The 27,721-nt window shown below is 35.4% G+C and overlaps 1 protein-coding gene across 2 annotated transcripts in view; it reads right to left on the reverse strand.

Moving 5' to 3' along the window:
- FGD4 (FYVE, RhoGEF and PH domain containing 4) overlaps window positions 1-27,721 on the reverse strand; it is a 169,196-nt gene that overhangs the window by 105,006 nt on the left and 36,469 nt on the right. Inside the window, exon 1 of one of the 2 annotated variants that reach the window (XM_039882342.1) lies at window positions 1,257-1,431. The exons of the other annotated variant lie outside the window; for it this stretch is intronic. Coding sequence (XP_039738276.1) covers window positions 1,257-1,266 — 10 coding nt within the window. The 5' untranslated portion in view covers window positions 1,267-1,431. Of the gene's footprint in view, window positions 1-1,256; window positions 1,432-27,721 lie in introns of those variants that run through there. 2 annotated transcript variants of the gene reach the window in all.

The raw sequence follows: 27,721 nt of genomic DNA on the forward strand, positions 1-27,721 counted from the left end.
ATATAATGGAATATTACTCAGCCATTAAAAAAATGAAATCCTACCATTTGCAATGACATGGATGGACCTAGAGGTTATTATGCTGAGTGAAATAAGTCAGACAGAGAAAGATATACACCACATGATTTCATTTATATGCAGAATCTAAGGAACAGCAAAAACAAACTAATCAAAAACAGACTCATAGATATAGAGGACAATGTGGTGACAGCCAGAGGAGAGGGAGGTTGGAGAGCTGGGAGAAAGGAGTAAAGGGTTAAAGGGTTAAAGAAGTACAAATTAGTTGATAGATGGTCACAAGGATGGGGATTATGGCATAGGGAATGTGGTTAGCATTAAAGTAATGGCTAGGTGTAGAGCCAGAGGAGAGAAAAAGCAATTGGGGGATCATTTTATAAACTATATAAATGTCTAACCAATGTACTGTACATCTGAAACTAATAACAAAATAAAGTTTTTTTTAAAAAAGTTCATCAAAATGTTACCAGTTGTTAGATCTGGATGCTATGTTTTTTTTCTCCTTACGACTCAAAAAAATTTGTTTAAAAATGTTTTTTCTGAAAAAAGACATTTATTAAGAATGGTTTTTCAATTAAATATAAAAGATTACGAGAACATTAAAGGCACAATAATAGAAGGATCTAGTGAGTCAATTAGACTTCTGATTCTAATAAATCATATGTAATTTCAATAAACCCTGAAATTTGTACATTACCAATCTACCTTGCTAATGTTTGAGAAGTAGAGGGAATTTTATTACCAAATAATTAGTGATCAAGAGGCTATTAAGTGTACAAATAAGTTCTAAGAAACTGACTGCAGTATAGGTCTTACATATTAGTAACAGAAGAAAGGAAGAGAAATAGAAATTAGAAATAGAGGGAGAGAGATAATAAAAATGTTTCCTATAAAAAGGTTAACAGTGATTGCACTGAAAGCATAGCTCACTTTTTCTACTGTCAGGGAACAATGCTGTGCTGTGAATCCACAAGGAGAAATGCCACTATCTCCTAACTATGTGTGGACCACGAAAATAAGAAAAAGTACATCTTGTGCTAAAATCACAGCATAAAACCATTCTAAACAATAGCCATAATACATTTTCAATAATGATACAAATTGCTTATCATTTAGTAGTAAACAAAAAGACAAACACCAGTTACTTCATCAACTCCTAACTTCACATACTCAAATTTTCAAATGTTTTTAACCTGAGATATTTCAGAAACGGAAATTGCAAAAATAACAATACTCACAGCCCCCCATAAAGGATTCCTTTCAAACAACATCCAGCCGTGCCTTTTAATCTTCTGATTAAGCATTATTTCCTGTTTGTGGAGGAATATTTGGATCTATGATCTGTGCGTAAAATCTACAGGCACTCTGTATTTGACTTCTGTTCAACATGGTCAAGAACTACTTAATGGGAAGTGCAGAGCTAGGTTTCATAACTTTATTTCTAGCAGTGACAGAGCCTCAAAGAACTATGCAAGTAATGCATTTCAAAATTCCATGAAAGTATTTCAAAATGTAGTGAGTAAACTCTAGAATGCTGTGGTCGAGTGGGAAGGATGGGGCCAACTACATGTGATTTTATTATAGTTACAGTCTCTAGATTTATAACAAACTGTCCTTTGAAATTAGATGTTAAAGGACTTTAGGAATTTTCCTCTTCATGGTCATTAGAAAGTCATAAGAAATACTATATAATGAAACCGTGTTTAAGCTCGCCAGCCCTCTCAAAGCAAAGGAGCCTCTATTTCCTTCCCAGCGCACCTGGCAATCCCAAATAACCTCATAAAAACACACCAGGATTTTAAAGTAGGAAAGGCACCAATGCACAAATTTCTCACCCTTGCCATATTTATAAAACTATTGATTAAAGTCAACATTCTAGTTAACTATTATATAACACAGAATTCTCCAAACACCTAAAGGTTTATCATCATGTGGATTTAACATTTACTTAATAATCCAAATTCTAGTTTCCTTTTTATGTGACGTATAGATGTTCTAGTCAAAATACCTGGACTCAGTTCAACTTTGCAATATCACTTCTTCTAATTACTGAGTTTCTGAAAGAATAACAAACTGCAAATAGTATACTACCTTAAGGTACTTGAGAAAATTTTGATGGGTAAAATTAATGTAGCTTATGAACCAACGAGCGGAAGCATGAAGGAAACTACTTGGAGAAATACACTTTAAAAATGTATTTCTCCCATAGTATGGATAAGAAAACTGAGACCAACAGTGTTAAGGTAGGACAGACATAGCCATACTGACATTAGAAAGACAAGCTATATACATTTCAGATCTTCCGATAGATTTTTTTTTTCAGTGCACTTTCCATGGCATTATATTTCTAAATCAGCTATTTCTTAAGCATGCTGTCATCCAGGATAATACTTTCGCCTGCCTGCAATAATCAGTTGCTGTCAATGAATGTTATTATTATAAGTTTCAAAGCTGATCTCTGTAAAGTGAAAGGTATAGTGAGGAAATATGGCATGTTCATATAATGGGGTGGTATCTAACTGAGGGATAACGCTTTCCAAACTTCACCAGTCCAAGTCGTCATCCCCTCATGTCAGCTGAGGGCTGAGGGTGTCTCGGCAGTCACTGCAGATTTTGCACAGAAAGTGCTGGTGTGTGTGAGCAGGCATGAGTGACAAAGTCAAATGAGGATGTCAGCACTTTTGGTTCCCTTTCCCTAGTTCAGAGGACAGGAACTTTCAAGCTGACCACAACTGTTAGCTAAAACTGGAACTGTCTCACTCTGCTTTAATGTACCAAGGCTGGAAGGTTCCTAATGAGTATGTTGGCTATGGTTTTTGACCTATTTTCAATGTTTTAGCAATTTAGTAGGCAAAGAAAAAGAAAATTCACATGAAATATTTTCTGACAATTTTACATTGTACATTGTAGATTTTTATATGTCTTTGTAAGTAATTAGTCTTTTCACTGTTCATTCAGATATTATGTGGCTCTAGCTGTAGAAACACACTGCAGAGATCCCTCTACTGGGTATTTACCCCAAAGACTTGAAAACCCATATCCAAAAAGATCTTTGCACTCTGATATTCATAGCCGCATTATTAACAGTGGCCAAGACACGGAAGCAATCAAAGTGTCCTACGATTGATGATTGGCTAAAGAAGCTGGGGTACATATATACAATGGAATATTACTCAACCATAAGAAGAGATGAAATATTGCCATTTGCGACAACATGGATGGACCTCGAGATAATCATGCTAAGCGAAATAAGCCAGACAGAAAAAGTTGAAAATCACATGATATCACTTATATGTGGGATATAAACCTAAAAGCAACAAAGGAGCAGGACAAACAAACAGAGACTCATGGACATGGACTATAGACTAGTGGTTACCAGAGGGTTGGGGGTGGAGGAGGGAGGTAGATGAGGTAAAAGGGGTCAAATATGGGGAGGGTAGGAGGAGGGTGAAGTAGGTAAAGGGGATCAAATATATGGTAGCTGAAGGAAACTGGACTTTGGGTGCTAAACACATAAAAGAATATACAGATATGAAATTATAATGTATACCTGAAAATTATATAATTGTATTAACCAATGTTACCCCAATAAACTTAATTAAAAATTTAAAAAAATATGCTGCAGAGATTGCACTAAAATTAAATTTCTCTCATATATGTGTGCTTTATTTTCTTTGGTTTGCTGCTTATACTTTCAGCTGCTAGATTTTAAAAAAATAGATTTATTCTTGGCTTTAAAGCAAGTGATTTTGATCAATTTAATCACGCACACACATTTAGTTAAATTTGATAATGGCTTTAGGAACCTGAAAACTGTTCATGCCTGGTAAACTTCCTCTTTCTACATCATATGACTCTTCATAACTAAATTCCTCAAAACTTTGTATATAAAATCTACTTGTAAGCAAACAGTTTTACATATAACCTAAAATCACAGGACCATTTTAGAATAACTTATGTTATAGTCTACCCGAGCAATATTTGGTTTTATCTTAATTTGCTTATTGGTTATGAGAATGAGAAGAGTAAATATGTCACTTCCTCAAGGTCACTTTGGGCCAGAAATAGAATTATAGTTTAAGATCTGGTTGCTAACCCACACTTCCTCTGCAACGGTAAGCTACAATTGGTAAGCTGGTCACTTAGAAACAGAAAATAACAAGTATGGGATTTTTAAAACACTTTTCCTGTTGATATCACTTTCTCCTACCTGTCCTTCTCATCTATTTTGCCCATTTCTCGTACTGTATATTCTATGTTGTAATTATGGAAAGAAACTACAACTGCTTTGGCAGATGAGGAAAAAAAACTTTATTCCTATTTCAAAGATAAAACAAATGTTTTATTTCCTTTTCTAATTAAAATATGGAACATAGCCTCAAAAATTATAATACTTTTTTAAATTGTTAAATTCATTTCTTCTATTGGAATTTTCCTGGCACTGACTATTTTTTGATTTATAAATTTAAGGCAGTTCACTAAGAAATATGTAGGTACCCACACGTATAGCATTTGGCATTGCAGAGGGTTTGTCTACGCAGAACTGCCAACTGATCTTTCTGTGGTGATGGAAACATTCTGCATTTATGGTACATGAGCACTTAAACATGGCTTATATGAACAAGGAACTGAAATTTTATTTTAGTTAATTTAAATTTTAAAATCAATCTGTGGCTAGTGGACAGCATAGGACTAAAGTCTGAGTATATCTTTTAAAAAAAAAACTTTATTTGGAAATAGATGCACAGGAAGTTGTAAAAATAGTACAGAGGTCCAATTTCCCCTGATTATGTCATATTATGTAACTATAGTATAATATCAAAACCAGGAAATTGACAGATACAGTGTGTGTTTAAGTCTATGCCATTTTATCACTTGTATCACTTGTATAAATGTGTGTAACTACCAAGATATTCAACGATACCACCACCACAAAGAACTTCCTCATGCTATCCCTGAAGAGTCATACATAGTACCCTTCTCTCCATCATCCCAAGTCCCCTGGCAGCCACTACTCTGTTCTCTATTTCTATCATATTGTCATCTACAGAATGCTATGTAAGCAGAATCACACAGTAAGTTTTTCCATTCAGCATAATGCCCTTGAGATTACAGTTCTTTCTTGCATATATTGGTAGTATGGTTCCTTTTTATAGCAGCATAGAAGCCCATAGTGTGCATGTACCACAGTTGGTTTAGCCATCCATCAATCATTCCAATCATTCATCCAATCATTAGATTGTTTACAGCTTTTGGTTTTTACAAATAAAACTGCTATTTATGCACAGGTTTTAGTATGGATTTCATTTCTCTGAGATAAATGCTCAGAAGTGCAACTGCTAGATTATATGATGAGTGTCCCACATGTGTTTATTTTAATTTGTTATCTCTATATCCTTTTTGGTAAAATGTGTCTTTATGTTGCTTCCTCATTTTCTAATTAGACTGAGTATTTTTTTTTACTGTTGAGTTTTGAGAGCTCTTCATATATGCTAGATAGAGTTTTTGGTCAAAAATAAGGTTCCCAAATATTTGTTCCAGTTTATAGCTCGTCTTTTCACCTTTTTAACAGTCTTTCACAGAACGAAAATTATAAATTTTGGTGAAATCCTATTTCTCAATTTTCTCTTTTTTGGTTCATGCTTTTGGCATAATGGCTAAGAACTTTTTGTCAAGTTCTAGGTCAAGATTTTCACCTATGTTTTCAAAAAATGTTACAGTTTTATGTTTTATGTTTAAATCGATGGCCTATTTTGAGTTAATTTATATACATGTAGTCTAAAGTTTAGGTTGAAGTTCGTTTTTTTGTTCATATATATTCAATTGCCCTAGCACCATTTGTTGAAAAGACAAACTGTATTACTTTTGCATCTTTGTCAAAAATCAGTTGGCTATGATTGTATGGGGCTACTTCTGGATTCTCTATTCTGTTGTATTTATCTATTTACCTATCCCTCTGGCAAAATCATAGTCTTGATTACTACAGCTACATAATGTCTTAAAATTGAGTAGAGTGATTCTCTTCACATTATTCTTTCTCAAAACTATTTTAGCTATTCCAGTTACTTTACCTTTCTATGTAAATTTTAGAATAACACAAACATATATACTCATTTGAGGCAATTAAGCAAATCTTGCTGAAAGACAGGCTTTACATAATTTAAAAAGGAACAAAGGGGCGCCACAGGGAATTTTGCAATTAGAACAGTAAATAGAGTAGATTGGAGGCATAAAGAAGGGTAGGGTAAGTATCCACTGATAACATGCAGCACTATTTTCCTCCTTTTTTTTTTATTATTATATTTATTCTATGTATCAAACCTATGCATTACAGATACAATGCAAGATGAGGGCTCTAAATAACAAATTACATAGTTTCAAAGGTCCCTTCCAAGTTCTACATTATATTATGAATTATGTTTTTGAAGAGTAAGTGGTAGAAAATAATGCTTTATGAATTATGCTGCTTAAATATCTACAGAAGGAAAGTCAAGTGAAAAAAATAATTCTGTTCAATAATAAATGTATGTAACCATTTGGACAATTTACTAAAGCTATGAAGAAAAGTAGGATATGAGTAAATCAAGGGAATTAAAATTATTTAGCCTAGAAATGAGAATTCTGTGAAAATACCTGGAAGGTAATCAAGAAGTTATGAACCTACCCAAATGAAATAAAGGGCAACTTAAAAATATATACAAGAATATACTCTTAACAATTGGAGCAAAAAATAGTGAGACTACAGTGGTTGTACAAACCCTGAAATAAGGAAGGTCCTACAATAATGAGTGAGAGGTGAAGGCCTCAGAGCACCAAAGTAACTCACAGACTCTCCCCACCCCCAACATTCTATAAATATATAATCCAAGCCTTCAGAAAACCATGTCCAGATTTTAAATCTGACTGAGAAAGAATCTGAAGACTGGAGACTGAGGCGCAAATAACAGTGACCATTTTCTATTCACCTCTTTGTCTCTCACAATATGTTATTCGTTCACACTTAGTAATTGGTGGATTGATGAGCATGTACCTAAAATATCCCAGAGCAAATGGAATTATAATTTGTGGAGAAAAAGAAGGCAATTTCTGAAAACCAAGAAAGTGGGCATCGTTTTCTAAACTGTTGGAATGACATCATTCCAGGGAAATTCAACAGTAGATGGAGAGCATCAAGAAGCTAGAAGGATCCTCATACAGAGTCAAACATATATACCATAATAATCTCACTCCTAAATATGTCACTCCACCAGATTTGGTAGGGTATGAGAAGAATAGAGAAGAAAAAGATAATTAGAAGAACTAAGGAGAGAGAGAAAACAAGAAAACACATTATTAGTCACACTTGACAACTACTCAGATGTGAGAGAGTAAAACTAAAAGCAAGTAAGGGAAGTAGTGTTGGCCTATAAATTTTGACAACCAAATGAAAAAAATATATAAATAATATAAATATAAATAATGTAAATATATAAAATATGTAAATAATATAAATATAAAAATAAAATAATAAAATTATTTTATTATTGAACAAAGTATTACACCACAATCAACATAATGTATAACCAAACACAAAAGTATGAAACCAAAGCTAAAAGTAAAAACTAAAGTTAACAGTCAAAAATTTAATACCCATTGGATTCTATGAATTTTAAAACTATAACATGTATTTGAACTCTGTTGAATCACTATTGTAACAGAACTTTGATTGTTTTTAAAATAAAACTCCAAATTGGGCAATAAAAATTTACTAATATAGTTCCTTAACAAATTCAGGAAGTCATTTACCAGCCTGTATGAGCTAATAGATGATCTGGGTGAATGAGCAAAAGCAGAGGCAACTTCTGCTGCCATTTGCTTTGTACTCTCTTGCTAATCTAGAAACAGCTGCACACAAAAGCTCCAAATGACAGAAAACCTTAGGATTCTTTCATCCCACGATCATCCTTTACCACAATCATTTCTATAATGTATCCAGAATCTGCCTTTCATCATTCATAACTCTTAAACAGTATTTAGTCCCTGCTTTAAGAAGGGTAGTCTGTGGAAGGGGACTATTTGTCTGCATTTGATAACATACATTATCAGGTAATGTTTACTAAAAATAAACAGTTCATTGTTAAGACCAAATAAGATACATAAACACAATCATATGTCCCCTCACATACAAATCTTGACACAGCCAAAGGTGCTAAAGAGTATTATTCTCTTGATGAGTAATTTTAAAATTTAATTCTACCCAAAAAAATGACTTCTGTCCACTAATGAAATATAAGATTTCAAATTTCCACAAACAGATATCCGTAGGCTCTTGATATGTAAATGTCTTCTTTCAAACCTCCTTCCAAGGCTTGAACCTTTCTTCAAGTAGATGAACAAATTACTTTTCACCAACTCATAACTTAAGCCAAGAATATCTTTCAGTACTATTTAAAAACAAAACAAAACAAAACTCTAAGAGATTAGAGAGGGTTAATAATAGCCACAAATTCTTTGTCAGTATTCTCACAAAGAAGTAGAGTCTATAACTCCACTTCCTTGAATGTGGGCTGGGCCTATGACTCTGTCCAACAGCAAAGGGCAGAAATAACACTGTGCCTCCGGTTTTGGGCTAAATCTTTAAAAGGCCTGGCGACTTCTGCTTCCTCCATTTTAGAATCCAGGTGCCATACTGTGAGAAGGTTCAAGCAGCCACATGCATGAGAAAGGCCTACATGAAGGAGAATCAAGGTCCTAGCTGACAACTCCAGATAAAATCCCAGCTGACAGTCAGCATCAACTTGCCAGACATGTCAGTGAGCTATCCTGGAAATAAATTCTACAGCCCTCATTGAGCTCTCCCAGCTGACAGCACATAGAACAGAGATGAGTCGTCTTTTATCAAACCCTAACAAATTTCAAAATTGTGAGCAAGAACATAAATGTTGTTTTAAGTCACTAAATTTGGGTGATTTTTTATGCATCAATAGATAACCCAAACAAAATCTGGTATCAGAGGTGGGGCTCTACTATCACAAAAACGTAAAATATGTTCTAGCTTTGGGTATAGGTTATGGGTAGGAGCTGGAAGAGTTTTGAGGAGGCTGCTAATAAAGATTTGAAAAAGTGAAGAAATGTTATTGGTGGATGAAGAAAGGGGACTTAAGTTATGGACTGGCAGAATAATTAGCAAATCCACTGAATGCAGTAATGTGGAAGATAGAAAGGTTACCTAATGAACTCATGGATCTGACTAAGAAGAATTCCAGGACGAATGTCAAAAGCACCAAATGGCTTATTTTAGCTACCTATGATAAAACATAGAAGTAGTGAGATGCACTAAAAAAGAAACTGTTTGGTTCCTTTCCAAGTAGAATTTGGGTTCAAAAATAAAACTATTTCTCATTATGCATCTTAGTAAAAGATGCCAAAAGTAAGAAATAGCTCAGGACAAAGGTCAAATCCTGTGCTGCCAGTAAAATGTAGTCTCAAGGATGAGGCTGTATGATTTGTTGAGCCCTCAAAGATTTTAGGTGGTTCCTCACAGACTCTTTCCATTTGACTAGTGGTTCTAAAATTTTGTGTGTGTTAGACACAGCTGGGGTGAGGAGTCGGGGGGTAGGGAGGGATGTTGCAAAACCCAGATTGCTGGGCTGGATCCTCACAGTTTGATCCAGCAGATTTAAAATGGGGTCTGACCTCTGCAGTCAGTTCCCAAGTAATGCTTATGCTGCCGAAACAAACACCATAGTTTGCAAATCACAGAGCTAGACCAAAAGGCTTTAAAGAATTTTAAGGGTACATCTTAAGGAACATCTCTACCAGACAATAGAGCTTCTAAGAATCTTAAAAGTGTGTTTACACAACACTCTGACTTAAAGGCTGTCCCAGGTAGAGAGCCCTGTCTTAAAGAGATTTGTGGAAAGACTGAAAACCAAAGAGATACATGGGAAAATCCACAAAGACTTTGAGAAATTTATCAGTGGAAGCATTATTGGCCTGGACTGAAAAGACAAAAACAGTCAAAATGAAAAATATCAGGGCCCTTAATCAGATAAGAAGAGGCTGCCAACATGAACCATCTCTTGTGGAAAAGTAAGAAGAATTCACAGCCAAGAGCTTAGAGGATGGAGCTGAGAGCACAGAGAACCACCCAGGTTATGAACTGGTCCCTAAACAAGGAACCACTGACATACACCCGGCTGGATGTTAGAACTGCCATGGACCAGGGACTGCTACGTATCTCCCATTTTCCCATCTGCCTTTTTCTTCTTCTGAATAATAGCTTTACGGAAATATAATTCACATAGAATTCACCAAAAGTTTTCGATTTAAAGGTTTCTAGTATATTCAGTTACATACAACCAGTTAACACTAGAACATGTTCTATTACCTCAAAAAGAAACATGTACCCATTAGTTATCACCCACCCCCAACAAAACATCCATTCCCATCAGCCATAAGAAATCATTAATATACTTTCTGACTCTATAGATTTGCCTATTCTAGACATTTCTTATAAATGGAATCATATAATATCTGGTCTTTTGTGACTGGTTCTTTCACTCTGCACATTTTGAAGTTGCATTCATGTTGTAGTATGTATAAGTACTTCATTCAATTACATGACTATCCTACATTTTATTTATCCATTCCTCAGATGATGGATATTTGGGTTTGGTTATCATAAGGATACTATAAACATTTGTGTACAAGTTTTATATGGACATGTTTTTCTTCCTCTTTGATATATATGCTTAGCTACAAAATTGTTGGGTTATATGGCAACTCTCTGTTTTAACCTTTTGTGAAACTGTGAGACTGTTTCTAAAATAACTGTACCTTTTTACATTCCCAACAGCAGTATATCAAGTTTCTGGGTTTTCCAGAGCCTCTAATATCTTTTTTGAAGGGGAGTGTCTATTGGAATTTTCCTGTCCCTCCTTACTATTGCATGTGGGGTACGGGACAAGAGCAAACCATTTGCCCCTTTAGTTCACAGGTATTCAGTTTGAGATTAGCTGTACTGAAAGGGCCTCATCTGTATCTTGACCCAATTTAGATGATGAGATCCTGAACTCAATCTGATGTAGTAATGGAGTGAGACTTGAAAAGGTCTTATGTGTGGATTAGCATAGTTTGCATGTGAGAGGGGCCAGGGAGCACACTATGGTAAACTGTTATTTTGCTGATCACTCCCAACAAACTACATTTCTGGGTATCCATGTCCTTGTATAGTATAGCCCCTTCCCACATTGACTCAGGGATGGGCCTATGACTGCTTAGCGTCTAAGCCTTAGACCATTAAAATATGACAGAAATGATGCAGTGCCAATTCTGGCCCTAGCCCTTAACTGACTGGGCAGCATCCACTTCTTCCCTTTTGGAATGCAGACACCACAAGGCAACCCAAGCAGCCACTGGGTCCCAGGTGAGCTCCTACCCAAGCCTCAGAGGGCCACAGCCATTCCAGCATCCTGCAAACACCACATGAAACAGAACTGCCTGGTCAACACATTGAATCATGAGGTTATAAATTGCTATTTTAAGCTATTAATTTTGGGGGTGGTTTATTACACTACAATAAGTAACCAAAACACAGGTCCCTTTTGGTGCATTTTAAACTTCAATTCTCTCTAGTTATGATAAAAAAGTTAATTATGAAGAAATGTAATATGAAATAACTTCCCCCCTCCCCTGGGAAATTCAATGTATTGTACCTAGGATCAATTTAACAATTGTTTAAGCAAATGAAATAAGACTTTTCTTAGAGACAGATCTTAGAGCCTAAGCCACTACTAATGACAAAACTTGAGAGTTTTCATTTGCAGTAGTAGAAAGCAAGAAGCAGCTATTTAGGCCATCGGGGAGGACTGGCCAAGGATGGAGATCTCAAGCCATTAACTGACATCTCTTGGTGCTTAGCAAGGCACAACCGGGGTATAGACAAATCTGAAGAGGGCCTGTACCTCAGATAAACTCACAACAGAATTTGGAAGTCAGCAAGGGACACACAGACACCAAGCAATCTGTGGTAACAGCCAGGGAATACTCAAGGCACAACCACAAGGGTTAAGATGGCAGGTGTTCTGTTGTTATGGCAATGAGAAAAGATTTTTAACATCAGTGACTCTAATAAGAATTTGTAAGCTCTGCTGTGTCTTATGCTGACACAGCTGCGGTCCTTCTGCTTAGCTCCTTTGGATTTAAAGGGCTCTCACATGTCTGCTCAGTCACCGTGTCTTTCAGTCCATCTGATGATGGCCGTGATGGCGTACAGGAAGCTTGGAGGCTTTCTGAATCTCAATAGGAATATAATAGTAAATCCCTCATAAGATGGTAGAATTATTCTAATTTTCATAAGATAGTGGTTAGAAAAGTTCCAGACACACAGAAAAACTCTCAATAAATTACGCCATCAACATAGTACATTTGGTAAATTTGTTCAATTGCAAGTGTATCTGCTCTAAAAACAATGACTTTCGAGGAAAAAATTTAAATAAAAGAGTATCAAATCACTAGTCTATTAATAGGGAATTGGTTTAAACAAATTATAGTACAGCTATACATTGAAATATTATGCTACCTCAAAAGAGATAATAAAGTAAAAAGCTTTTGAAGGATTTAATGTGAAAAATTCCTAACATATATAGATGAAAAACCAAGTTGAAAGAACATGAAATTCTATTTTCAAAATAAGTATATATTGTTTATATGTGTGTAGAAAAAAAATCTGATTGAAACCACCAGACTAAATAAATATTACAATTTGGGTAGGAATTTCACTTTCTACATAATAATTTGAAATACAAAAAACAAGTATAGCAAACGAGTATAAGCTCATGTGACTCATAATCAAAAAAACACTAATGTAAAGGTACATGTAAATCCTTCTTAAAACATAGCATGCTTTTACCTGAATTTGTTCATACAGTTTCCAGTGTTCGTTCTTCTTTAGCACGTGAGCATCTCAAGTCTGTTTTTAGAACAGTGTCAGAAGCTGCTACATGAGCTGTTTCCTGTATCAGGCAGCTATTTTTAATTAATGAACATTATGTTGTGAGTTCATTGGAAAATGAAACCACCACCATTTCTGCAAGTTAAACTAAAGAAAGGCTTACTCTCTGATGTATAATGAAATATTTAAGTTATAAAAAGTACTTTAAAATGTATTAAATGGCATGTAGTATTTAGTGTTAAGCATTTTATTTCCACTGTGATATTGAGATAAATGAATCTCATTTAAAATTCCTCAATGAGCAGATCTCAAATTTATTTACTTAGTTTCTAAAAAATAACACAACATTCTTCATATAGTAGGCACTTGAACGTGAGCTGTGGGAAAATCAGAGATAAGAGATAAAAGAGAAGGATATAGAATTAAAATTTCTTTTAAACCAAATGTTTATTAAGCAACTACATGCAAAATACTGTCCTGCACTGACTAGAAGAACTAAAACCGTAGTTGTTCTACCTGAAAATATAAATAGCGACATAATCACTCCTTCTAATTTATTAGATTCTCCCAAGGTATATATGAGATAATATGGCTCAAAATATAGCTGCTTGTAAACAAATCACATTTTTAATCTCTCCATTTCTTCAACTCATAGATTGCAGAGCAGCACAAGGAGTCTTCTGAAGAGCCAGGAGCTCACCCAGAGAGTAGGTGAGAATAATTCAACAGCTATTTAGCGGAACTAGAGTTCCAAAGGTCCCACTCCAAGCCACTCTCTCATAGAAAAGAGAAGGGGGTTTCCTGCAGATCTAAGAGAAGGCTCTGGGAAGGCCCCTACTGCACTGTGCATGGTCATGTGAAGTCTGGTCACAAAAAGAAGGGTTTACTGTTGTCTTGTCAAACTACAATCCTCATGACAGGTGGCAATACACCCAATTATACTAAACCCTACCCACTCCCTCTTCACTCATCACTTCCCCAAATTCCTTGCATTTGTAAACTACTTCACAATTTTCAAAGTGCTTTCTTATCCATTAATTTGATTCAAACAGGTTATAGGATTTCTACCTACTTACATTTAGCTAAAAATGTTGGCGTTTGAGAGAAATTCTGAGGTCGTTGTAGATTCACCACCCATGGGGTAGTGAGGGCTGAAGTTCTCTAAGAAACCTTACCTGCAGCACATCCCATGGGGGGCTGTGATGGTTAATTCTGTGTATCAGCTGGAAGGTGTTTTTGGATGAGATTAACATTTAAATTGGTGAACTTTGAGTTAAACAGATTGTTCTCCATAATGTGAGTAGGCCTCATTCAATCAGCTGACAAGCTGAATAAAACAAAAAGATAGGCCTCCCTAAGCAAGAGAAAATTTTCCAGCAGACTGCCTTTGGACTTCAATGTGTACCATGGGCTCCCTGGGTCTTGAACCTGCCGGTCCACACTGCACATCCAGACTTGCCAGCCACCTTAAATACATGAGCCAATTCCCTGTAATATACTTGTGTGCATACACATATGTGTAAGTGCGCACACACATACATACACACCAGCACCCTATGGTTCTGTTTCTCTGGAGAATCCTAATTAATACAGGGAGTCCCCTTGGGTAGTCATAGCCTGGCTACTAGCAGTTTACTATCCACGAAGAAAGAGTCATTCAATGAGGGACAAATGGCCTCTCCTGATTAGGGCATACCTAACCTTTCTTTCTACCATGGTGCTCTCCAAGCCATGCTGTGTGGGGATGCATCAATAAGCCTGGAGACATAGCTAGGCACAGCTTATTATCCCTTACTCCTTAGATGCCTAAGAAAATAAATGATTTCTGAAAGCAATTCATACTCTGCTCAAAGTTTAAAACCACAAATATAAAAATCGAATAATTAGATAAGTCTCAGCAATGACCTGCTGAGGTCATTGTGAAAATGAGAGGTTAAGAGGGGAGGAAAAACCAACAGACAGTGGTAGAAAGTACAAAGTCCCCTGATTTGGTGCATCACACACATTGTTCTCATTACAAATGACTGAATTATTCATGGCTGCCTCAAAATAACTAATTATTACCAAGTATCAACCTAAACAGTTAGGGACTTCTCCATTCCAGTTTTCAGCCTTTTCGTCAACATTTGCCTTTGGTTAAGCAAATAAACCTGCTATAAATGTACCACCTTGTGGTTATGTTTGATCCTAACGTCCCACATCATGTCATCCTATCTCATCTTCTTGCTGTCCAGTCCAGCCCATCTCTCATGCAGCCGCACCCACAGGTTATCCCTTAACCTCCACTTATCAATGACAGTGCTTCTTCTCCAGGATCTACTTCTAGTCTCTCCTACTCATCTTCCCATGAGGGTGGTACTCATAGCTTACCTACCCTGACAATTTACATATTGCACTTACTTCTCTCTCACCAAACCAACATTTTGAAGTATTTCTTGCATGTAAACATTTTTAAAAAGTAATTAAGTATTTCAATCATCTTTACCTCCTCCTCTTTGCCTCTCATTTCCACAATGTATCCTGCTCTATGGCCACTGTACCTTTCTAGCTTTAATCCCTATCACAAACTGAAGTTGTAGGTAGAACAGCTATTATTATATAATTTAGGGATTAAGAACAGAGGCAAAAAGAGATAAGAGGTAAAGTGACTTGTACAAGTTCGGACTATAAATTAACAATAAAACTACAATTAGGACCCATTTCCTATTAACTCCAAATTTGTCCTTTTTCTTTAATCTTTCATAGAATCAAGAATTTCAGCTGATGAGGCCAAACACTTAGAAACTATGACTAATACAGTGTTTATTTACATAGCGTGCTTCACTGGGTCACATGCAAATATGTATTTATCAGAACCTTAATAGAAACTTGGAACTGAAAAAAAAAAATCACAACTTAAAGAATATTTCTACCTGTTGAGTTGACTACTTATTGGCTATGTGAACTAGTAAGTGCAGAACTTTTACTTAATTTTTCCCTCATGGGAGCACTTTATAGAATACTCACAAAACAGTCTTGATGTGGCTACATTCTAAACTCGAGAAGCAAATACAATGTGTGATCCTCTTCATTTGCTATTTCTGACCTTGGGCCTTTACTCAAAACATTCAGTTACTCTGCCCACATGGATTAATGGTTCTGCAATGTGGGCAGGGGGTCAGAAGATCATTTAAAGTCTCACACAAACTTTTCAGACTTCAGTGTTGCCAACAGTGACATCACCTTTACTTCACTTTTTTTTTCCAGTGCAAAAACCGTAAAGACAACAAACCATAGCATACTGGCCTTTTCCACAGACTTCCAGGTTTGCTGCACAAAGGGAAAAAAGTATTTATGGGGATGGTATCGTTCCTCTAATGAAGGCTTCTTAGGTATCTGAAGTACAAAGTCAAGAAGAATGGGTTATTTATTCTCAAACAATAATGTATTTCTTGTGCTATACTTTTTAAACTAATTTGTCTCCCAATGAATTCCTATTTTAACTTGTAGTAATCCACATCAAAGGTACTCTTGACATTTTTAATTACATAATATAAAATGTTTAGGAAATTAAGATTTTTAGTAATAAAAGACAGTTGGGTTGAAGTTTCACTCCTGCTAGCTATGTGACTTTCAGCAAGCTAATTAACCTCTTGCATCCTTGGGTTTTGTTTTTCAGTGGTGGTGGGTGTCTCTGAATTAAGAAGACATCTATTCTCTCAATGGGTTGTGAGGAGCAAATAAGATCACAAACACCAAGTTATGAACAAGAACAACCTTCTCATTTTTAATTAGGCCCTGGATGTTGCCAACCTAGAAAGCATTCAGGTAAGATAGAAGAACAAACCAAAAAAGAATGTTTTCTTATTACCTTCTTCTCTAAGGCAGAAGATTGTTCAAACTATGGTCTAATCCCATTAGTAGATCTGATGGAAAACAGCAGAGTATATAAGCACACAGAAAGGATAAGTTTTATTTCAGACACACATACACGCACACACACAGAGTGTTCTACTGAGTTGTAGTTAAAAAGGTTGAAAGCCAATATTGGAAAGCATAGTTACTGACTGCTCTCCTTCTGAAAATAAGTGGAAATGCATTTATATATTCAGTTTCCATGGTAACACTACTTTGTAAAAGTCCATTGCTGCGACAAAGAAAGACAGTTTAGTTTAAAAGGCTGGACTCTTGAAAAGAAAGTGTTCCCTCTCACTTCAGCACTTTGGTTCCAACTGATTATTAATATGCCCAGAAAACTAATATGTTTTTGAGACAAGAGACAAACATAGGAAAAGACTGACTAGGGAGGAGGCAGGTACAGAGGGAAAAACATTTAGTTCCAGGTATCGTTCTAGATTATATGCCAGGCACACATATAGGCTTACTCCTTTAATCCTCACAATTCTGTATCACAATGTGGCAGCCACTCTGACTATACAGTTTTTCAGGTTAAGTAATGACATAATGAAGTTCATTTCTTGTACACACAGGACTCGTTTGGCCATTACCACCTATTGACCAGCAGTGCCTGGTTGTGGCTGAACATGGCCTACATTCAGGGTTAGGAATAACCAGAAGGTAGAATTTAGGACATTGTCTAGTCTCTAATTTTTTCCATAAATAAGACTGAGCTCAAAACAATAGTTTAATTGGCACAAAACTGGAATTCAAGAGCAAGACCTGCTAGTGACTTGCTGTGAGATCTTGCAAAAGCCAACTTCTATGGCCCTCTATTTGTGCATCTGTAAAACAGGGATCACAGTACCTTATCTCCCTGATGGCAGAGGTTAGCAAAGTTCCCAACAGCTAAGATTTTATGATTCATGTCTTTAAGATGACACTGCTAAGAATTAAATTTTGTCACCAGAAAACTTCATCACCAGAGGTAGAATGAAAGTAAGTAGCAGAAAAATAAATTCTAGGACACCAACTCTTTCCCTGCATTACCCTGGCTGCCCTCTCCCTACTCCCACCCCTGCAAGTATGGTTGACCAAGTTCCCTAATCTTATAGGTCTGCCTAGAATTCTTACCTCTGTCTTGCCACCTAGTGGCAGCAGGATTCACTAAAGCAATGCAGACTGCTTGTGTTTGAGACAGAAAGGTCTGGGCCGTTCCCTGAGCCAACCAAGTTCTTTCTCAGCCACCAGGCAAGAGCCACAAGACTTCAATGTGAAATGGGGATAATACGTTCCATAATGCTTATAAACAGCTAAGCACTATACTAGGCATGTGGTAGTCGCACTCCCTCCCTTATTTTCATCCTGGTTCCACTTTCTTGAAACAATGTGGGGAGAGCAAGGCCCCTCGGAAAATGAAGTAGAGTGCCAAGCATTTTTGCACTTACAAACTGCCTACAGCCTTTTGTCTATTTTTAGAAATATTTGGAAACCTACCTGGATAAAAATTAAGTTTTGTTTTAAATACAAGTAGCGTCCTCACATATGAAAAAGAAATAGGCAGAAAGCAAATGCTAGTGCATGGTAGGGTTTCGAGGGCATCGATTTAAAAGATAAGCAAACCCTGGAGAGAATGTTAATGGCCTTGAACTAGAAAAGGGAGAGAGTCAAACACAGGAGAGAATAATGTAATAATAGCAATTATTAAGTACTTAAAAGTTTTGCATGCGCCATTGTATTTAACACACATCAGAAAAGGCAAACTTGGAATAAGTTTGTGAAAGCACTTAAGGCTACCACATCAAGAATGGAAAAATAATTTTTCCACCAACTTTCCTATGACAGATATGTAGTTTACTTGTTATTAACCACCTGATATTTTGCAGAAAACCAACCACATCCAAAACTAAAAAGGTCACAGTGAAGACCTTTAAAAAACCAAAGGTAGGATAATACTCTCAGGGCAAAGAGCATAAACCAAGATCAAGAAATACAAACACTTCCATTTTAAAAATGTAAAACATTCTTGAAATTCCCCCAAGGAAGGTTTCTGTTTGCTTTACAGCATCTCTCAGTGCTCTGTGCACATATATGGATCCAAATTCCACCCTGCTAGTTGCATAAATTCACAGCAGATAAATAAACTGCCTGGTAAAAATACATCAAAAGAGAAACAGATAAAACGGAAGTATTACTATAAATTCATCAGGTAATAAACTTCTTAAGCATTGTGGCATTTTTCTTCATCTTGTTAGCTTCTAAGACTGAAGAAATCATTTGAAAGCTTTTGTCACAAGCCTGGAGATACATGAATCATAAGGAACCATGAAAATCTTTATCTGAAAAGGGCAACAACAACAACCAAAATCAGTAAATTTTGTATTTACACCGGTTTTAAGTGCTTGAATAGTTTTGTTTTTCCCACAGTCTCCTGATTTAAAATATGATCATTTCCCAAAAGAAAAATCGTTTTTCTTAACTGAATATCCTATTATCAAACACAAACTTAGAAGAAACAATATTAACTCTGAACATGATGAATAAGTTATGGACCCCTATACACAGAAACAAATAACACACATCATGTATGGATTAGATGTGTCAGGTATGGTTACTATAAATGCAACTTCATAAAAAATTCACTGATTATCTACTGGAGAAAGTGAGTTACTTGTATTCTTTATCTCAGATAACATCATTTTTAAATGTTCAGTTATTCAATAGAAACAATATGTAGAGAAACTGTGGATTTAAAAGAGTTCTTGGCTGAAATACCGAATCCTCAATATAGTGATTTTGGGCAAGGTATTTCATTTCTCTGAGCCTCAGTTTCACTGTCTATAAAATGGCAATGTCTATTTCACAAGATTACTGTTAACATGATGCTGTAAAACAAAAACGACAAAAGAAACCACAGAATATACAGTACCTAGTAGAATCTAAATAGATCCTCAAGTAACCAACCTCTTTGCCTTGGTTTTTTAGCATCTTTCTCTTAAACCATTCATCTCAAATCTTTTTCATCATAATAACCCACTAAAACTTTTTGTCTCTGCACCCCAGGATATGAACATTTATCCATTCTACACATGCATCACTATATTAATATATTATAAAATATATGAAAATAGAACTTTTAATAAGATGATATGAAGATAAAATGAAACAGTTTTAAATATTGACTTTGCAGTATTAATTAGTATTAGTTAATATCTTAAGGCATGATAAAACTGAAACCAAATTCATACTTAAGAACAGTGGATGTCAATTCAGATTTCAAAGAACTTTTGTGATAATTCTGATTTTATTTTGGGGGGTAATTTTCTTATCATATCTAGTCAGACAGTCATTGCATTATAATGTGACTCAATTATTAGAAGTGTTAGCTCTACGATTCACTTATTGTTCACTTACATTGTTAGGCTTATTTTTAAATTGATTTCTAAGAGTATTTTTATACATTCATGTACCATTTTGCGAGAGTTTAGTTAAAGCTCAACAATATGTTCTTTAATATGTTCCACTAAGTCAAGCACATAGGAACTGCAATGTTTAGCAAAATACTAAAAGCAAAGGACAAAATAGCCCGGCCATCCTCTCTGAGTTGTCAAACTGCCACTCTCCTTTCAGGAAGCCTTATCTACCACATGGGATATGACATGTGATAATGTGACATTCAGACTAGGCAGTCACCATCAACATATAAAAGTAACATGATTTTTCGACACATATAATAAATGTTAGTAAGACTTTTAAAAACTAATAAACAGAAGTTCTAATATTTTCCCCCAACCTGGGATGTCTTGCATATCCCTAGTATATATACACATCTTCCATCCCACTTGGCCTTAAACTCTTAAAACGGCCTCCTCACCAACGTCAGCTTCTTCTTTCTGCCAGTCTGTATCTTCAGCACTGCTTACAACTGCTACCTTTCTAAATCATAAATCTGATGTTACTGACTCCCTTTTGGAAATCCTCAATGGCACTACAGGATAAATCCAAATCCTTACGGTTTACCGTGGCATAAAAAGCCTAAGGCATGAAAAGTCTAGCCCCAAATTCATATATATCCAGCATCACCTCTTACCAATGCCCATGTTATGCCTTATTCTGGAGCCCCAGCAAACAGTTAAATGTTTCCCACACATGGTCTTACCCATCTTCATTCATTCAGCAAGCATTTATTGGCTATCTGTTATATACAAAGCACTGGGGAAGACAAACAACATGCAGTAATTGCTCTTGAATGCTCAGTCTCACCGCACAATAATCAAGGAAATAAAATTACAGTATAACGTGAAAAGTACTTTAATGGAGATTTAAATACAAAGTGCTATGAAACTCTGCGGTCATGTAGGTGCTATTTCCTTCACTCAGAATAGACTTGCCTCCTCTGTTCTTTGTTTGATAACCTATTATGATTCCTTCAAAAATCCAGTTCAAATGTCAATTTTTACTTTACAAACTGCCCTGGGAAGACTTGGTCACGTCTTCCCGGCAACTGAGGTATCACTTTGTCATATTGTTATATTCCTACTGCTATTTCATCATATTTCCAATTTGAATTTTGTACAAAGGTGAATTGTTGAATGTTGAAAAGAGGTGGACAAGGCTGCAAAATAATTATTTCACCTAATGACAACTATCAAATTTTTAAAGTTAAGATTAACTATTTAAGAAATATATTTGCTCTATAGGTGATTTACTTTTCCAAATTTTATAGATGTATAAATATGCAGGGGAAAATGCACATACCATGCTGAGTGCGTTTTCACACACTGAGCACTCTCCAGTAACCTGCACCCTCCCTTAGGTCTTTATAAGTCTCAGCAGCTATCTGACCATCTGTATTCAGACACTGGGAAGTAAAAAATCTAGTATTTAACCATATGGCTTCTTCTTTTAACAATGAAAAACTCTTTAAAATATCAAACTGAGAATTCAGAGGACAGGTAAATAACAACCAGGTAATATTTTATGGAAAAATAAGACAATTTAAATTGAGTTAGCTGCATAATCAACTTTTTAGTTTCTCATATTGATCTATTAGTTTTGAAATAAATTAGACTAATATCCATGTATACTTTTATATTTTTATACACATATGCTTGCTTTTTTAAATCTTTATTTTTGTTGAAGGTGACAAATCCAAATATAGAAGTGTCTTTAAGAGCCTTAAATTCATTTTTCGTGATCCTTATAATAGCAATATTCAAACATCTCCAAAGAACTACGATTTACCAATCGAACTGATAATCTCTTTCAAATAACTATCTGCTGGCCCAGCTCTTCCTGCTGGCTAAATCTTTAAAATTTTTTAATTCTAATGAGTCAGTGACTAAGGAGATTTCTAAAGGTATCATCACTCTTGTTCATAATTTCCTTCCTTCCAATAGACAGTTAAATGAAGAAAAGACCAGCAATTTCAGTACAAGACCTAGTAGAGAAACTTTAGCAAACTCTAGGCAAATCTCTTAAACTCTATGAGCCTGTTTTCTCTTCTATAGAAATGGGGATTATATTACTAAATAGGTGAATGCTTTCTCAACAAAAACCGCCTTCAAATTCAGTTACACTTCTGAAGTATTGCTGTTCCATCTAGAACAATGAACACAAAGTTAGAAGCCATGTACTAGAGCCCTAACCCTACCTACCACTGATTTGTTGGATGACTTTAATTGAGTCATTAAATTTCTCTGGGCCTCACTGGTATGTAAGAACACTGGACTGGATTACTAGTTCTAATAACTGTTTGAGTGATGGAACACTTGAAATTCATGATGCTCTTTGCAGAAATGTTCCTGTGGGATAAAATGAAATATTGATTTACCAACTAAACTCAGTGCTATCACCCAACGGACACTTATGAGCAGAAAATACACCTCTGTTATGCCTATTAGAAAATTAAAAAATCACAGCCACGAGCATACAAGGCCACACAAAAATGGACCATTTGTTTTTCTGTTACTTGGCATTCATTTATACCTGTACAAATTTTACTTTGAATTCAGTTAGAACTCACAAGCAGACAAATGGCAAGAAGTGATAAAAGTTAAAAAAAAAAATTGAGTGAAAAAATTTTAAATGAGGAAATTTTATTCATTATCTTATTAACAGAAAGGAAAGCAATCCTGTCATTATTTAATTTAATTATTAATCATTTAATTGCAGCCCCTGGGAGCAGAGCTAAAAGACCAAAACAGTAGACACTCTGCAAGCTCCCTTTCAGCTCTAAGACTCTTTGGATTCCATTGAAATTTGCATTTGATTTGAATGTACTTCATGCTGTTCTGGGCACAAATAACAATGTAATATTTTTAATAGTGAATATGCTGACAATTTTTAATGCAATAGCCCAGCATACATATACATACATTCGCATAAACACAGACCCATAAAATACAACTTTTAAAGACTGGGTCCACTGAAGACATCCTTGAAGCTCACAGAATGCTGTAACAGCACATATTATTCCATATTAATTTGACAAACCAAGCACAGGCCACCTTTTCCTGCAAAAGAGGCTAGCAATTAGATATTAGAAATTTCCCTCCACACTCTATAGACATTGTAGTATATTTGTGATGTATACTTGTGGCATGCATTGGCTAGACTAGTTCCAAAGTGAGGCAAGTTCTAAGTAGCAAGAAAAGTAATCCAGGTCCTACAATTCTCCATCTTAAGATCATGGTATCTTTAAGCATTATTTCAGGTGTAAGTCCTGAATTAAGTTAATGGGGAAAAATAATCACAAACACACTGACTGAAATGTAAAATGTCTCAATGATTCTCTTTCATTACCTCTGTTTTCTACTTTAAAATAAAAACAATAAACAATATTGAAATAGAATACTTTTTAAAACAATACCATTTTTCTTGGTCAAAATTATGTTTACCTATAAGTAACTTGGTAATGACAAAATATAGAATATATAAAAAATGGAAAACAGAGGCCCTGTTTTGCTTTTTTAAATCTGAAAGTTTCCAAATAATTTGACTCCTTCATCAAGTACACAACTGCCCATTACAGAACTCAGAACAGGTTATACCAGTTCATGTTCTCCCATTTCCATTTTGTCCCAAATATCATCCTGTCAATGAAAAAACAACAAACATTTAAATGAACACTTATTTAAAAAAAAAAAAGCAAAATAAGCCCAGCTCACTAGCTGACTGAAGACCTTTGTGACTCTAATACAAAGGGAAGGAGGAAGTCTCAGACCGTTCAAGGAAGAAAACGCCAGATTATTTGTTCACAGGGACTCCCATTTTAAATAATCCATCCCTTTGTGCATAAAGAACTCCTGGACTTCTTTAGATTATAGGGCTGCCCTAAGTTTTCTTAATGTTCATTAATTCTTTCAGATTAACTTTTGACTACTTTAGTTAAATCTTTCTATATTAAGTGCATTCATGGGTAAAGAGCATGACCTGAACTTTAAGAGGTTTTGGTTGAAACGGATCCAAGATTAAATTAATGACAATAACAACAATATCAATCTCATAAATAAGTTTATACACAAATCTCCTCACCAGTTCCTTTCCCTTCTGAACCTATCTTTGAGTGCTGAGCAGAATAAATTATCCTAAAAGTGCCAATTCCAAAAGAACCAAGGGACATTATCCTTTTACTATAATACTCTCTCCAAGTCACTAAATAGCAGTTATTCAGGTGCCATAAAAACAGGAAAAGGAAGGAAAACAGACTAAAAGATGACTGCTCAACCACTGTCCCCTTAAAATACATTCACAGTCCCTATACTCCTGAAGCCAGCAACAGTCACAGGTATGAGAACATTTTGATCACATCCAAAAGTATCCAATTACAGTGAAAAAATGGCATATCTATTTCCTGAATCTCAAGCAATTTTAGATAGTTTTTAATAATAGCTATAGGAGAGCTATAACATTGCTAATGATTTTATTCAAATTATATTTAAACAAACTTAACATATTATTTTAGTAAAAACGCCAGCTAAAAATAAGAGACCCAAACTCACTGTTAAGGACAATAAAGGTCTGAGAACATTTACACAAAAAAAAACAGTGGTCTGCAAATTAGACAATACCCACCCTTTTAAAATTCTTCTACTTTTGTAATTGTTAGGCTACTGCTATGGCAATCACAATAATTACTTTTCCTTTTTAAATACAAAGAGAATAACACAATCACAAAATCTCTGTTTCTAGGATTCTGTGACTATCAGCTGTTATTTTATTCATTTCCAGTGTAATGTTATGACTCAGAGGGCAAATATTTTCATGCAGGCAAGTCCTTAAAATGACAAAGGACCAAGTTTCCTTATTCAGAATCCAGAGATTTTTAACTAGATCATGCTGCCTCCTAGAGGCAGAAGGTACACAAAAACACCTCTATATTTATCACAATGTCTAGTTTTAAGATCCTATATTCTCAAATTAGTCTTGATAATGACCAAACAGCACATGCCCTGCTTATTTTATTATTTTAAGTGACTCTTTTTCTAATTTCTAGTTGCATTTTAAATAATATCTACTTGCATTTTAAAAATTGAAATAGGTGAAAAGTCCACTGCCAATCATCCAACTCTGAAGAGATGGAGCAAATGACATATTCTGCTGTCAATCACAAAAAATGGAAGATTAATAAATGTGAACGTTTAAAAAATGTATACTGTAAGTGTAAATATGAGTATCCTTATAGTTTAATCTTTAAATATCTAAAAGGACTACAGTGCTATACTAGAGCCATATGCCTAAAAAAGCTCTAAGTATAAAGTAAAATTGTATCTGTAAGTATGTCCTATTAAACAAAATGGTGTTTAAGTATGAAACATAAAGGTGTCTCCCAACCCAGCAAACATTATTGAGAATGAACACACATGGCAAGCAACTGTAGCTGGAAAATCCTTGTTCACAATATTATTGTTAAAGAATCTGTAGAAAACACTAAGATGAATAAAACTTAATTCAAGGAAGTCAAATACAATGCAACCTTCCTCACTTCTTTTTGGCTGCATGCTGCTTCATTGTGTTGGTGTAATAAAAGATCTGGCAAGTGGGAAGTTTTAATGCATTCACACGGAGCAATGCTGTAGCAGTTTTCCCGGGGGATAAACATGCTCTCTAGCACAAAGGACCATTCTAAGTAGGTCAAAGCTCCCCAAACAGTATTTAGATCACCAAAACCTTCATAAAAGACTTTAATGCTCTGTCACTTCACCCAGAAAGGAAGAAAAATACAAAGAATCACAAGATACATTGTTAGAAACAGGGACATTGAGGATTTTTTAAAGAGCAACTATTAAAAGAGAATTTTCTGAGATTCTAAATTGGAGTCTAGTCAATTTATTTACCAGCAAAATACTTGGTCAAAAGCATTCTATTATCCTGTTGAAATAAATAAAAGAAAGTAAAATGAAACCACTAGAGATACAAATAGAAATAAAAAATTGCTTAAAACAATCATTTGATATGGACTCAGAAGCTGGAATCTATCACGTTGATACTGTTCTATAAACATTAGTGCTTTAAAAAAAATTTTAAGGCTTATAAAAGACTAATGATTAATGAAAAGGCAAAATCAAGGGTTTTGACAAGTGAAAAATTGTGAGGTGTTCTAAATTAAATTACAGTAGGCTGGCGAGTGAGAAGAGTGGTTAGCCTTTAGTAGTAGCTAGGGGCTAGCTAACAAGACTGTTCACATTCCTGAGTGTATGTTTGAACTTTGAATTAACTTCCACAATTATGTAAAAGAATAGCCAGGTATCATCAAATCCTAGGAGCCTCCACTTCTAGTTTACACATTAACTTTCCAAACAGTTGCCCACACCAATCCAAATGAATAAACACTTCTTCCTTACAGACTCTGCACCTACCCTGACTCTGCACCTATCCCAGCACTAGCTGTGCTTTACCTCCTCCCTCCCCCTTTGATCTATGGCCAGTGTAAATTCTTTCAAAACAACTTGCATCTTTCTAGTCCCTACCTGATGTACCAAGAACAGTCACCAACTCCAGGATGGTGGACATTTTGCCTTTTCCACCTGGCACTGCTGCTGGTGGTTTCGATTTCATTCCCCCAGACCTGGTTTTTTTCTTGCTAGCAATGGCCCACAAACTCTTCCTTTTAAAAGACTTTCAGCCATGGAAGTTAAAAATTTTGTTTAACATATCTAATAACGACCAGAACATATAAGAGTATCTTGTGGAGAACGCTTGAAAAGCAAATAGTACATTTATAAAACCTTATTTTTTTCTGGACTCCAAAACCTCATTTCTTCAATTTCTGGCTGCCTAGGCACACTAGATGATGAGAAAGGGAACTAACCTTAAAAGCTATCAAATCTTTTTCCTCCATGACTCAACAGAAACCCAAGGTCTTAAAGTTCACCAAGAAAACATGAATAGGCCTAGAAATGCTAAGTCTTCACAATTTACTTTTATTCTTTGTTCTTATGTCTAGATGTGACAACCTCAGCATAATTATTTACATGAAAATAAACAAGGAAGAAAATTTGGATTTTTTTGTGTATGTATGTGTGAGAAGTACTCAAGAACAGTAGGGGTAGATGAAAAAGAGAGAAATTTATTCTAAAGGTGGAATGGTTTCTCACAGAATCCAAATGCAGGGCTGCATCTCAGTCTCAGAAAATAAGAGAACCGGAAATCGGAAGACCATGGGAAACCAAGAGAGCGTCTGCTTCTGGCCTCTGTCTCATGGACTAATCTTTTTCTCATAATTTTTTGTTATTCAGTCTCCATGGCCTACCACACTACCGGGAAAATTTCCTGGGGCAGAGAGACCAGAGGAGGGGTTGACAACTCTATCATTACACTGAGTATATTAAGGAAACTTACATACAGTGTGTCCTGGGCTGCAGAAAGACACCATGGATATCCTCTGCAGGC

The sequence above is a fragment of the Pteropus medius genome, unplaced genomic scaffold, assembly GCF_902729225.1.
Source record: "Pteropus medius unplaced genomic scaffold, Ma_sr-lr_union100, whole genome shotgun sequence".
NCBI lineage: Eukaryota > Metazoa > Chordata > Mammalia > Chiroptera > Pteropodidae > Pteropus > Pteropus medius.